The following is a 13,415-nucleotide window of genomic DNA, read 5'->3' as shown; positions in this document are numbered from 1 at the left end:
AGCGATTTACAATTTTTATCTCAGATTTTGCGTTTTGGGTTATTGACACACACACAGAACAGAATCGGAGCAATACCGATCAAGTTAATAAGATTGAGGATTTTTTTTTAAATCGCACCCTTTTAGGCACTTTTGTTTTGTGTATAAAAACTTACTTCTTTTTATCGTCCAGATACGGGTAGCGCGTATGATATTTTATATATAGCGCGTATGTATATTATCAAATACATTTTTGTAGAGATGCCCCGAATAGTGAATTTGGCCGAATACCGAATACCGAATATTCGGCCACTCTCTCGGCCGAATACCGAATATTCAGCATGACATGCGGACATTTAGAGTCACAATTATAATGAAAAAACTGTTCGCCAACAAAGCACAACGTTTGCTAGGACATAATTTTATGATAAACAGTATTAATGAATTTAGTAGAGTCAATCAAATCAGACTCATGATAAGAATAAAATATTTTGTATCCACGAATGCTCAAAAACGTGCCTTTGTATTTAACTACTTTCCAAGAATACATTTTAAATTTTAAGTATACCTAGTTTTTGGTTATTTTTTTGTGTAATTTTTCATTTTAGGTAGGTGCAACAGATATTCGGTATTCGGCCGAATAGTAGGCAATATTCGGCCGAATACCGCATATTCGGCAAAGTGGCCGAATAGGCCGAACACCGAATAGTTGCCGAATATTCGTGGCATCTCTACATTTTTGTACAAAAAATTTGGAAGCCACCCAATAAACTCAGGTTCATTTATACCGGTAGGCAGGAGCTTAAAAAGCGATTGGAACAACATAACGACACGAAACGACCGAAACGACGAAAAAGCCGATAAAAGGATCCCAAAATGTAAAAATAAATAATACATTAGCCGAAAATATGAGCAGATTTCATCTTGAAACTTAAGCCCCCTACAGAACGCAAAGCGGTTTGAAACTTTGTAAGTCTGGCAGTGTTTTATGGAGCCGACATAGCCTACTTTATTAAAATCCCCGACAAAAGTAAAACAAAGCGACGACATAAACGTCATATTCACATGAAAATATTATTATGACGTACAGTCAAAGAAGTTTATTTCAGTAGCATTTCGTACCTTGTCACAGTGACAATATATATGAAAGTAGCTAGGGACCCACAGACAAAACATCCTCTAGACTGAGCATAGTCGCGCTACCCCCACTGCCACGCATACGCAGTTACGTTCGAGTCGAAAGTTTGAACGGACCAATCACGGCACGGGATTTCGCTCACCTCGTCCCGCGCACCCCCGCATTTTTGGCATCATCGGTTGCATGATATAATTGCTCTAAACTCGGTCTAGAGGATTCCTAGTTTATGCTAGGGACCTCATACCTCATTAATGTCAAGTCAGGAGGACAAGGTACGTAATGGTACTGAAATAAAATTCATTGACCGTACATAGACGCTTCCACACTTTTGGTATGGAGATAGTTTGAGGCCCGGGATAGGACATAGGGTAGTTTTTATCGATCATCATCATTCCACGCAGACGAAGTCGCGGGCAGAAGCTAGCATAGTCAGACCACAGATAGTCTGCAGCGCAAAATAAAAAGTAGCTTTTAGAAATCAGTACGTGACAACACCACAGAACATGGATTAAAGGCCTGCGCAAACCGGCGGAGCGCAGCGCAGATCACTTTAAAATTATCAATGTATTTTCTTCCCTATTTCAATTACCTTCAGGAGCATCACGGAGGATTGTTACTCCGCGGCATCGAGGAGCACGCCAGAGGATACCGCGGCGGTAGGCGGCGGCATCCCGCGGCATGCGCCGAGGCCTCTCAAGTGAGCCGGAGTAGCGCCGTGGCGACGGGGGAGAACTCGTGCATACTAGTCACTAATCCCTTGTGATAGAGTACACGCGGCGGCATGCCGCGGCATCCCCCGGCCTGCGCCGAAGTGCTCCGTGGTGCGCCGACCGCGAGCGCCGGACTGTACGGGCGCTCGAGGTATGTCGGGGATTTTACCTCGCCGGTATGCGCTGCGCGGCGTAAATGCTCCTCGGTGATCTGCGCTACGCTCCGCCGGTTTGCGCTGGCCTTATTATGGTCTTGATACTTGTGAAATTTCTACCATATTTACCGTTTATGAAAAGTTTAGGCCCCATTCGCACGAGAGATTTTTCAACGCGCGTGAAAAAAGGCGCTTTTTATCAAGCGTTGTTGGATTTTCGACTTTAAGCGTTGGTCGTTATCATTACAAGGTCAAATACCTTAGGTACAATTTTGCAGTATGGAGAAACTTGTTTAATTTATCAAAAATGTAAAGGTTTTGTCGCCGGTCGACCTCTGGGCGAGGTGACGGGTCATTGGACCTTGTGCCGCCATCTTGGGCGCTGCGTCGGCGCTGACAATGACAGTTGACAGTGTGGGCTGTCATGATCATGGGGCGTCATCGGTGACGTAATGATTTAAAATTTATGAGGAATCCTGAGATGAATATTGGGAAGGCATTGGGAATTTGAGAAAATCCATAATATACGCCTCCAAGCCTCATGGAGGCGTACATTATGGATTTTTTCAAATGATTTTGATGCCTAAGACCCTAATCTCCATTGTTTATTTTATGGCGAGCCCAAGCTTCCAACTTTGGCCCATGGCAAAGCAACAATGCCGTCTAAAAATCGTTGTATCGTGATAGTAAACATAATAAAATAAATATTTAAGTAGGGCTCCCATACAACAAACGTGATTTTTTTGCTGTAAGTATTTTGCGTAATGCATGGTATCCACTCTTTTTCCGCTTCTTCTTCCACCCGTGCTTCGGAACCCTTCGTGCGCGAGTCCGACTCGCACTTGGCCGGTTTTAAATTTTTACTTGTTTGTGGTCGACTGGTCGTGTCTGACATCCGATAATGTGAAAACGCTAAGCCTCGGTGTGCTCGCCTTAAACATCATTATTAGCACCAGCAGGCGTGGCTCACTCCGCGATTTCGTCGCGTTGCTACAGGTAGCTAAAAGTACATCCGTTCGACCCCAATTTTGGGGTTTGCCATAAGCCGCGCGTGGCGCTGTCGCCACCTAGCGGCCATATCTGTGCTGATCGTGACTGTAGATGGTAGGCACTAGCACGAGGAATGAAAATGCGAAGTTACACTTAACATTGAACTTTAATTAGATTTTTGGGGATACAGTCGAGTGACATAGATCGCGTCTAGCAGCGGACTGCCGCCGGCGCATGGCAACGTAGTGCACATTACTTGCATAACATATGACATACAATTTTGAACCTTAAGTATTAGACATTAGCATCTAAATTAATATGACAAAGTTTCCTTAAAATAAAACTTAACTATCTAGTTACATAGGTAAACATAGGTATAAGTACTTGTATAGTGGGCGCATCGCTAACACTCCCCACCCCAGTGCTGACTCAGCACTCTAAACTTACGGGAATAGGAGCGATGCGAGCCGCGGATCGCCGGTAAGTCCCGGTAGCCGTCCTTACCTCCACTAAACGGATGCGGCCGTCTCCGCCAGGAATTACCTGGGTGATCAACCCCTTCGGCCACATATTACGGGGAGAGTTGGGATCCACGATCAGAACGAGATCTCCTACCTTTAACGGCTTCCGCTCCTCTAGCCATTTTGTCCTGGGCACGAGAGTGGGTAGGATTTCTCTTAGCCACCTCTGCCAGAACATGTCAGCGAGCCTCTGCGCCTTCCGCCATAGTTTCCTCAGGCTGAGATCAGAATCATCGAACTCTCCTATAAGAGGGAGTCGCGATGATGATCCTAAAAGGAAGTGATTAGGCGTAAGAGACTCACCGTCAGCAGGATCGACAGACACGTGCACCAATGGACGACCGTTGACCATGTTCTCAACTTCTGCCATAAATGTGGTCAAAACTTCGTCCCTTGGTGCTCGTTCTTTTAAAACGACTTTGAGAGCCGTTTTTACTGAGCGTATTAAACGCTCCCACGCCCCACCCCAATGGGGGCTGGCGGGGGGGATAAAAGTCCAGTCCATGTTATTATTAACCCCCTCAGCTTTTAGCACGTCCATGTCTAGCGCCTCCATCGACCGGCGCAGCTCTGTGTCGGCGCCCCTCAGATTAGTTCCATTGTCCGAGTACAGATGGCGCGGCCAGCCGCGCCGCGCCGCCATTCGTCGCAACGCCATGATAAGTGAGTCAGTTGTAAGGGAGGCAACTAACTCGATATGAATCGCCCGTACTGTGAGGCATGTGAATAGAACACCATACCTTTTCTCTCTGCGGCGACCCACCGCGACCTCCATTGGCCCAAAAAGGTCCAACCCACAGTGAAAAAAGGGTCGTTGATGGTGTTCTATTCTGGCCCCTGGCAGATCTCCCATGCGAGGTACCTGAGGTCTGGTCTTCATTATCCTGCACAACATGCACCTTGACGTCACGAGTTTAACAGTAGGTCTAAGTTTAATTACCCAATACCTTTGCTTTATTTCGTTAACCACCATCTCCTGACTTCCATGGGCCGCTTTCACATGGTAATGTCGGACGATTAGTCGTGCTACCTGATGACGGCCGTCCAGGATTACGGGTCTCTTGACGTCCAGAGGCACATCTGATGCGGCGTCAATGCGCCCGCCCACGCGAAGTAGGTCATGTTCATCTAAAATAGGTGATAATTTTAATAGCTTACTTGCGCGATGTAAAGCCCCGTGCGCCTTAATTCTGGCTAAGTCTTCCCCAAAAGACTCGTTTTGCGCGTGTTTTAGTAAAAATATCTCGGCACGCTCCATCATAGCACAGTCGATCTCGGCCGCTTGGCCTTTGCACCTGGCGATGAACTTTAGCACTGTGGCCGTGGCGCGGGTGAGACGAAGCCACGAAGAGAAGCGCTGTGGGTCCGGCACTGGAATGCATGCAGGTTCCTCGCGCACCTGGACGACTGCTACGCATTCCCCTGTCTCCTCGTTACTTGTAGGTATAATATCTTTAGGCCATTCACTTTCGTCAGCGTATAAAAAAGAAGGACCTTTGAACCACTCATTTTGTAGGGCTAGATCAAACGAGTCCCGCGTGGCTAAATCGGCAACATTTAGTTTCGTAGAAATGTACCGCCACTCGTCAACGCGGGTAAGGTCGTCAATCTCCCCCAAACGATTTGCTTCAAAGGCCTTATACGTACGATTTTTATTGCGAATCCAATGTATCACAGTTGAGGAGTCACACCAGAAGTAACGCCTTATAGGCGTCAGTTTGTGCTCCTTTCCAATTGCATTGGCTAGTCTTGCCGACAACAATGCAGCTTGCAGCTCAGCCTTCGGTATAGTCAGCTGTTTTACCGGCATAACTCTGCTTTTGCTTGCAATAAATGCAACATAAATAGTACCGTTATCCTCCCAGCGCCAATAGCCCACAGCTGACATCGCCTGAGTAGATGCATCGCTAAAAAAATGCATCTGTAAATTATTATAGTATGAGTACTTACTACTCGATGCGGTCGTAGCACATGTAGATGCCGCTACGCCGTCGTAGCCTTTCGTAGCACTGTGCGTAGGCGCGTGGGTCGCGGGGGGCGAGGTAGGTACCTCTGCCTCGATATCCACACAATCTTGCATCTCGCCCGCACGCGCTGTCGCCAATTGGCTGTCCCTTACCGCATTGCGCGCGGCTGTGCAGTACCACCTAGGTATACGGATATCTTTAATTACCTTTAGAAGGTCAACCCACTTTCGCCACTTTAGATATATCTGGTCTGGAATGTAATCCTCCCAATCCACCTGTAAGCGCCAAGCCTCTTGAAGCATGATTCGGCCTTGAATCGTGAAGGGTGCTAAGAAACCTAGTACATCAAATATAGACATAATTACTCTTAGCATTAAACGCTTTGTAGGCCTATTCTCACCTTCAAGGACGTCGCTCGGTATACGTTTTAATGACAAATCGAAGCCCAATATGTCATCCGCCGGGTACCAAATGAGACCCAAGGTACGCTCGCTTTCATGTTGCTGGCCGACTTTGAACCTTACAGCAGCAGTACCTAAGGTCTCCTTTGGCACGCTGTTTAAAACTGCGACGCTGTTGCTCGTCCAATTTCTTATTTCAAAGCCGCCCGCCCTGTGGATGTCACTGACATTTCTTACCATGTCGATCGCTGTCGCCTCGTCGGGCAGGCTGTCGATGTAGTCGTCCATGTAGTGCGAGTTGACGATGGCATCGACGGCGGCGGGAAACGACGATTCAAATCGCTGGGCGTTTTTATTTTTAATAAATTGCGCGACGAATGGAGCACAATTTGCGCCGAAAATGAGTGACGTCATCGCGTACGTCCTTATATTTTCTGTGGGGTTATTTCTCCACAGAAACCTCAGTGCGTCGTGGTCGTCTTGCTGGATCTTAACCCTCAAGAACATGTCCCTAATGTCACCTGTTACTGCAATTGGGTGTTCCCGAAAGCGCAGCATTATACCTAAAAGTGATGACAATAGGTCAGGTCCCGTGAGCAAATAATCGTTCAGCGAGCTACCACTTACCTGACTTGCAGCATCAAAGACCAGACGAAGTTTTTGCTTGTTGGGGTTGTCCACGCCGAAATGAGGTAAGTAATAAGTCTTCGGCGTGACCTCGGTATTAGTTAATTCCCTAGCGTAATCATTTTCTAACAAATGACTGACCCTTTCACGGTACCTGTCGGCGAATCCTGGATCCTTACCCATTTTGCGCTCAATACCCTTCATCCTGGTAAGCGCGTTTGGGCGGGAGTCGGGCATGGGGCGGTTTTCGTCCTTCCACGGAAGGCCGACGTACCAGCGCCCATCGACGAGCTCGGCGGAGCGCTCCAGCTGTGCGACGGCGCGGGCGTCGTCGGCCTTTTGGCGCGCGTGCGCCGTCACGCCCATGGAATCTAGCAGAAACGAGCGCCTAACATCTTCGTGGATTTCCCTTAGGAGGCACTCATCTGGTGTGGTATCGTGATCTGCTCCGCTATCTGTAATAAAAAGGTTAGTATGGACAGCGACAGATGGCGAGCGCTTGGACGGACGGACAGTCCGCGGCACGCACACTTTCCCATGGACGCTCCAGCCGAGGCGGGTGAGCGTAGCTGATGGCTCATTATCTTTGCCCTCCCTAACTTGAATAGGTATCACAACATGTAAGTTATCCTGACCTATCAATAGTTCAGGTTCTGAATCAGTTGTACAAAATTTGTGTTTTATATCGGCTAGGTGAGAATAATTAACTAATTTTAAAACAGACAATGTTTGTACTGGCACACTTAATTCTTCAACACAACGCAATTTAACATTATAAACCTTATCGTCCATACCTTTAATGTCGACATTCACTTTGGTCGATTTGTACTCAAGCCCGTCATCTTTAAACGCACCGTGAACGCGCAATGTCTGTGAGTTACCACGTAGACCGACGCGTCGCGCGAGATTGGCACTTATTAACGAGACGGTAGATCCATCGTCCAATAGCGCGGTGCTATTTACCATACCGTTAGGTCCCTGAACACGCACTCGTACTACTTTTAACAACACTCTGGTGTCGGTCGCATTTATATGAGTTAAAGTTTCCGTCACTGGCTTGAACGCGGGTTCGCGCGGCTCGGGTCCATTTATCGCGGTACTATTATTCGGTACACTTGCACTCGGCAGCGGCGCGGGCGCCGCCGTGACGTCACGCGCACTGTTGTTTACCCGATAATGTAGTAGGCGATGATGTGGAGCTCCGCAGCCGTCCTTGTCGCACGCAGGGGACTTGCAGGTGTCGCGTTCATGCTTGGAGATAATGCATTTGTAGCATAAGCCGTTTTTCTTCACGTGTTGCCATCGTACTTTGCGTAACGCTTTCTTAAATGGTTTGCATTCCGTTAACTTATGCACAGCTGTTCGGCAAAATAAACATTTTAAATCGCCTTCTTCAGTTTGTAGTAAAACAGTGTGTGTACGGGAAGATGAATGATCGCTTGACTTGTTTTTAAAGGTATCGCTACGCGTGGTTGATAAAAAACTTGCAGTTGTAGAAATCTTCAATGCTTCGTCATTAAGAAAATCCGATAGAATGACTAACCTTGATTTCTGCGCATCTTGGAGAAGTTTAAAACTGTAGTCTGACCATTTGGAGATGAGCACAGTGGGCAGCTTGGACAGGATGATGGAGACGATATTCATGCCATGTAGGCACTCCTCGCGTCCTACTGCTCGCACAGCTTCTACGAAATTTTGAACCTTCACTGCGAACATAACTATATCTTTATGATATTCTAGTTGCAAAGGCTGTAGCTTCTTGATGTCCAGTAGAATACGAGAAATGATGCTGTCAGGGTTTCCAAAACGTAGCTCCAATGTCGACATTACCCGGTCGGGCGACGTGGCGCTTATAAACAATGCAGCGACAGCATCTCGTGCGGCTCCTTTAAGACATTTACGAAGTCGCCATAAATTTTCTTTATCTGTAAATTTACAGACCTCGGTAGACTCCTGGTAGGCTTGTTTGAACTGAAGCCATTCTAACTGGTCACCTGAAAATTCAGGTAGGTCCTTAGGCGTGCTAATTCGGCTGAGCAGGCTAGCGTTAGGCACTTGATTGCTAGTGGTCGATAGGTCTTTAAGTGCGCCGGCTAATAATTGCACTGTTTGGTTGAGCGCGCTGACGGTACCTTCGGGCGCAGGCGGCGCTGCCGGCATGAAGCCATCGGCGGCGGCGCGCGGTGCTAAGCTAGACGCTGGCCTCGGCTGCGCTTGCTCGATGAATGCTGGGGGTATGACAGGTGCAGGCATCCGTGCTGGAACTGGAATGTGCAGCGTGCCCGTGGTGACTCCATTGTCGGGGGCTGGCTGCTCGTCTGGTAGTTCCGTGTGGTTGCTTTGGTGATCAACCCACGCATTTATATCGTTGCGAAGAGGTACGTTACCATCGAATTGTGAACTGTATTCCTCTAGGTCCTCTTCGTCACTATTGAGCGCTGCAAGTTGCGCGTCTAAGGTTTTATTAATTAGGTCCATTTGAATCGCAGCCTTTTCCTTCGCGGCGTCCAAAATTAATTGTTTTCGCCTGGCTTCTTTAGAGGCTGTCGATCTTCGTGAGCCCTTGCTACTCGGGACGGCACCCACATGTGACGCGGCAGGCTTCGTGTCGGGAATTTGCTTAAAATGCAACAACGGCTCCGACTTTATGCTGCTTGTCGCGTTTAATTTGTGTTGTAGAAACTTCTTGACCATCGGATCTAAAGGTTTCTCGACTTTATCGGGCGCAGATTCATTGCACGGCGGTATAACCTCACTTTTTCTTTGTTCTCGCTCGCGCGCCATGTGTTCCTCGTGCTCCCGACGTGCCTTTGCACTGCGCGTTTCCATTTTTATAGGCGTTCGGTCCATCATATCTGGTTCGAAGACCACTTTGTAGATGGTAGGCACTAGCACGAGGAATGAAAATGCGAAGTTACACTTAACATTGAACTTTAATTAGATTTTGGGATACAGTCGAGTGACATAGATCGCGTCTAGCAGCGGACTGCCGCCGGCGCATGGCAACGTAGTGCACATTACTTGCATAACATATGACATACAATTTTGAACCTTAAGTATTAGACATTAGCATCTAAATTAATATGACAAAGTTTCCTTAAAATAAAACTTAACTATCTAGTTACATAGGTAAACATAGGTATAAGTACTTGTATAGTGGGCGCATCGCTAACAGTGACAAACGCGTTTTGTTAGAGAGTGAGTCTTCTGTACCTAGTACTATTATTTATTTTATTCTGTGGCACCAGTTACCAGGATACCATAACGTAGTGGAGTCCGCTAATTTGTTTGTTATTCTAGGGGTCGCGGGAGGCCCAAGACAACATGGATAGGTCTTGTAAAAAAGAACCTTAAAGTAAAAAGAATACCACCAGAGACGACCCAGACCAGACGCTTCTGGCGACGCCTTATAAGGTGAGCCGACCACAAGTAAATGGGATAAGGCTAGGAAGTAGAAGAAAAAAGCGCTTTTTAAATTTTTTATACTTTGTGGTCGTGTCCGACGTCCGCTTAGAGCCCCGCCGGTGTGGTCGCCTTAAACATCATTATTAGCACCAGTTACCAGGATACCATAACGTGGTGGAGTCCGCTCATTTGTTTGTTATTCCACGAAGGACATTATCTCACTCATTTGGGATTCGCGTGGCAGTAATTGCCTCGCATGTCGGTATGCCGAATGCAACTTGCCTTGGATTACCTCCAGAGGATGCAGCATTATAAAACTTTAAACGAAGATTTAAAAGAAATGCTGTAGAGAGTGAAGTCGAAAAACATCATGCCCCCAAGTTTCACGGCTTCACGGTTTCACGGAACTAAATTGACAAACTTCAACTTTTCAGCCCAGTTGCCAAATAATGTACTGAACTGTATAGCATACGCGTATGAGGGTATCTTAACATGTATGGATCTCTGGTTATGTAAAATAAATGTATTTTGATTCTGATTTTAGATAGCGCCATCTATATTGGCTGTCAAATTCAAAAAACAAATTTGTATTAGACTTAAACACATCGTGTACGATACAATAAATCTGTGACGAAGATATAGAATATATAAGATACGACATAACTCGTCAACATCAAAATATACCTAGGTAGTAAGCTCGCATATTCAAGTGATAGAGAGGCAGATACAGCTACATATTTTCGTTTTTCGCGGTAGAGCCTCTGAGCTGTCGTGCTGTCATACTTTATTAGCTTTAATATGACCATTAAAAGCTTCCTATATGCACTAACTAGTGGGAAGTGATCTATGTAACTTGCATACTTAATGTTTATTAAATATTAATGAACTGAAAACAACGAATTTGAGTTTTAAGTTAACCCCGGCCCGTTATTTGAAGGATAAATGTGCAAGGTTGCAATTGGCTGGTTTCCTACTTCAATTATTAATATTATTATGTTGATTCAACAATTTTTAGTTATTTTATGTTTCTTAATTTTACTTGAGTAAGGAAGTATTTATGTAGGGTAATATTTTTGAGTTTATGTACATTATATTACTTGCAGATCTCCTGCAACCCAACTACGTTGACGGATTTCAGTGGGACATCGTAGGATTTAAAGAGATTTAACGTAATGTAATAAATACATACACATAAACTGGCAATTAAGTTTTAAATAATGAGTAAACATCATGTTACTTTAAACCAATACATAAAGTGACAAATCAGTAATATATCTTTTCCAAACCGTGTAAGTTAGATTAGATTTAAAGAATTTGATTTTAACTTCCACTCTATTATTTTTACTGAATTACTATAATAAGTAACTGTCATTTATTTAATTAAGGTAAAATACCCATTCTTCTTCTTATAGAAAACACGTCGGCCTTGCTTCAAGGAACATTTCTGCATAACCAAACATACTCGCCATAATTGAAGGCAATTGTAAATTGTTTAACTGTATTTTGTTTGTTAAGCCAAGGATTTTTCCCCAAATGAGCGCGCCGTAAAGCCTCCTCCACACTCGTGCGCGAATCGCGGCGCGAAGCCGCGAACGTGAGTGTGGCGTCGATTTTCGCAGACAGCGAAATCGACTCCACACTCGCGTTCGCGGCTTCGCCCGCGATTCACGCGCATAGTCTGGAGGGGGCTTAAGACATTGACGGACAAACATGAGCATAATACATATACACTGATGCTAACACTAGGTAACTAAGTACATGAATAGGTACTAGAGTTTATTTAAGGCCTGTGCACACCGGATGTATATACGTAGACCGTGCACGTGCACCTTGTAATAATATATACCGTTTCTTATAAGAAATGGCACACCACTTGCGTGACGTGTGCGTGCATGGCGCCAACATTTTAGCACACTCGCACGTCTCCGCATAAGTACGCAGTACAGTGTGTTCTGACCTTTAAGCTAAGCCTGCGCCGATTTTGCGTGTCACTTTAAACATCATATCATATCTTTATAACCCCCCCCCCCACAAGGTGGAGTGATGACTTGGTAAAGGTCGCGGGAGTCCGCTGGATGCGGGTGGCCGGTAATTTGTGGCTCTTTGGGGGAGGCCTATGTACAGTAGTGCACGTCCTCTGGCTGATATGATGATGACGATGATGATCTTTATAAGAATTTAAGTTCCCTTCAAAGTAGAATCAGAGTTAGTTTGGACCGACTCTACTCTGTAAGCGACATAAAGAATGCTTTTCGCTAAAACAAACTTATCATTTGATTTCATTCAGTTCATTCACTGTCGCCTGCATGTCGGCACCAGCTCACCTTGACCACTGGACGGCCGTAACAATAATTACGAGTCGTTAACACTGTCACTGCTGATTTGCGTCTTTAATGATCTAATTGTTTTGTGCTTAATTGACAGGACCACCCCATTCCGTACGAAACAACATTATGTAACAATTTTAATGACGATTCAATATAATAAAAGGCAATGTTTTTCAAGTTTTCGTATGAAATGTAACATATATTTATACATATGTTACTAAGATTAAATATGTGAAAGCTTTTATGTAAGGGTATTTGGATTGTTCTTCCATCACGCATATACAAATGAATGAATAAGATAAGACAAGATAAGATTTCTTTATTGTCAAAGCTGTGTTGGTCTTATAAATATTACAGAAGTCCATCAGCTTGTCCATTTCGGGCGTACAATTATAAACTAACTAAATAACTATATAAATAAATATATTGATAACTTGGAAAAGGATACAGATTATTTTAATGGGGCCAATAATTTAGTATAATTTAGTAGGACATGGTAGTAGTTTAAAGGCTTCTATTTGAGGTTAGTTTCGTATATTTATCTGATTGAACTGACGAAAATACAACTGTTTGATCAAAATACATCTATATCAGTCTAGAAAGTGGCAAAGCAATTGTCTATGCCTACTTTTACCATCTATGAAAATATTAGTCTTTGGTACCAAAACTGATGTATGAAGTTAGCACTCTTGTCTTGATATATTTCTCTATGGTCATAGTCATAACCCTATCCCACAAACTATATTAATTAATCAACATTCAATGTATGCTTTATTATCCATTCGAAAATAAATAAGCGTACTGTATGTTTGTTAACCACGTACATGGCCAAACTGTAACAAATAACAATACTCGTACACTTAGTAATAGTGACGGTGACAAAAATACCTACGGCCTCGCTCGCTCTAAAATTCATGGCTCCTCTACACGATGGGCCAACGCCGGCCACTCCAAGGGACGCATTTATGCGTTAGAGGGAGCAAGTGATATTGCTATCTCATTCTACCGGCCACTCCAAAGGACGTAGTCCTTTGGAGTGGCCGGCGTTGGCCCATCGTGTAGAGGAGCCATCAGAAACAACATCGAAACATGCAGGAATGTTTGACAGGTTAATTTCATTAAATATAAAGGTACGTACCGGTATTTCGTTAAGTGGTGTGCAACTGCCCTAAATTTGCATACGTTGGAATGTAAT

General features: G+C 44.8%; 1 protein-coding gene across 1 annotated transcript; it reads right to left on the bottom strand.

Annotated features, from left to right (window-relative positions):
* Nucleotides 1-3,151: 3,151 nt before the first annotated feature.
* Nucleotides 3,152-6,308, bottom strand: LOC134674087 (uncharacterized). The gene has a single exon (XM_063532139.1). The coding sequence runs from the start codon at nt 6,273-6,275 to the stop codon at nt 3,402-3,404; it is 2,874 nt and encodes a 957-aa protein (XP_063388209.1). The 5' UTR covers nt 6,276-6,308; the 3' UTR covers nt 3,152-3,401.
* Nucleotides 6,309-13,415: the final 7,107 nt, after the last annotated feature.

This window comes from Cydia fagiglandana, chromosome 19 (assembly GCF_963556715.1).
Source record: "Cydia fagiglandana chromosome 19, ilCydFagi1.1, whole genome shotgun sequence".
Lineage (NCBI taxonomy): Eukaryota > Metazoa > Arthropoda > Insecta > Lepidoptera > Tortricidae > Cydia > Cydia fagiglandana.
This window is presented reverse-complemented; position numbering and strand designations above follow the sequence as displayed.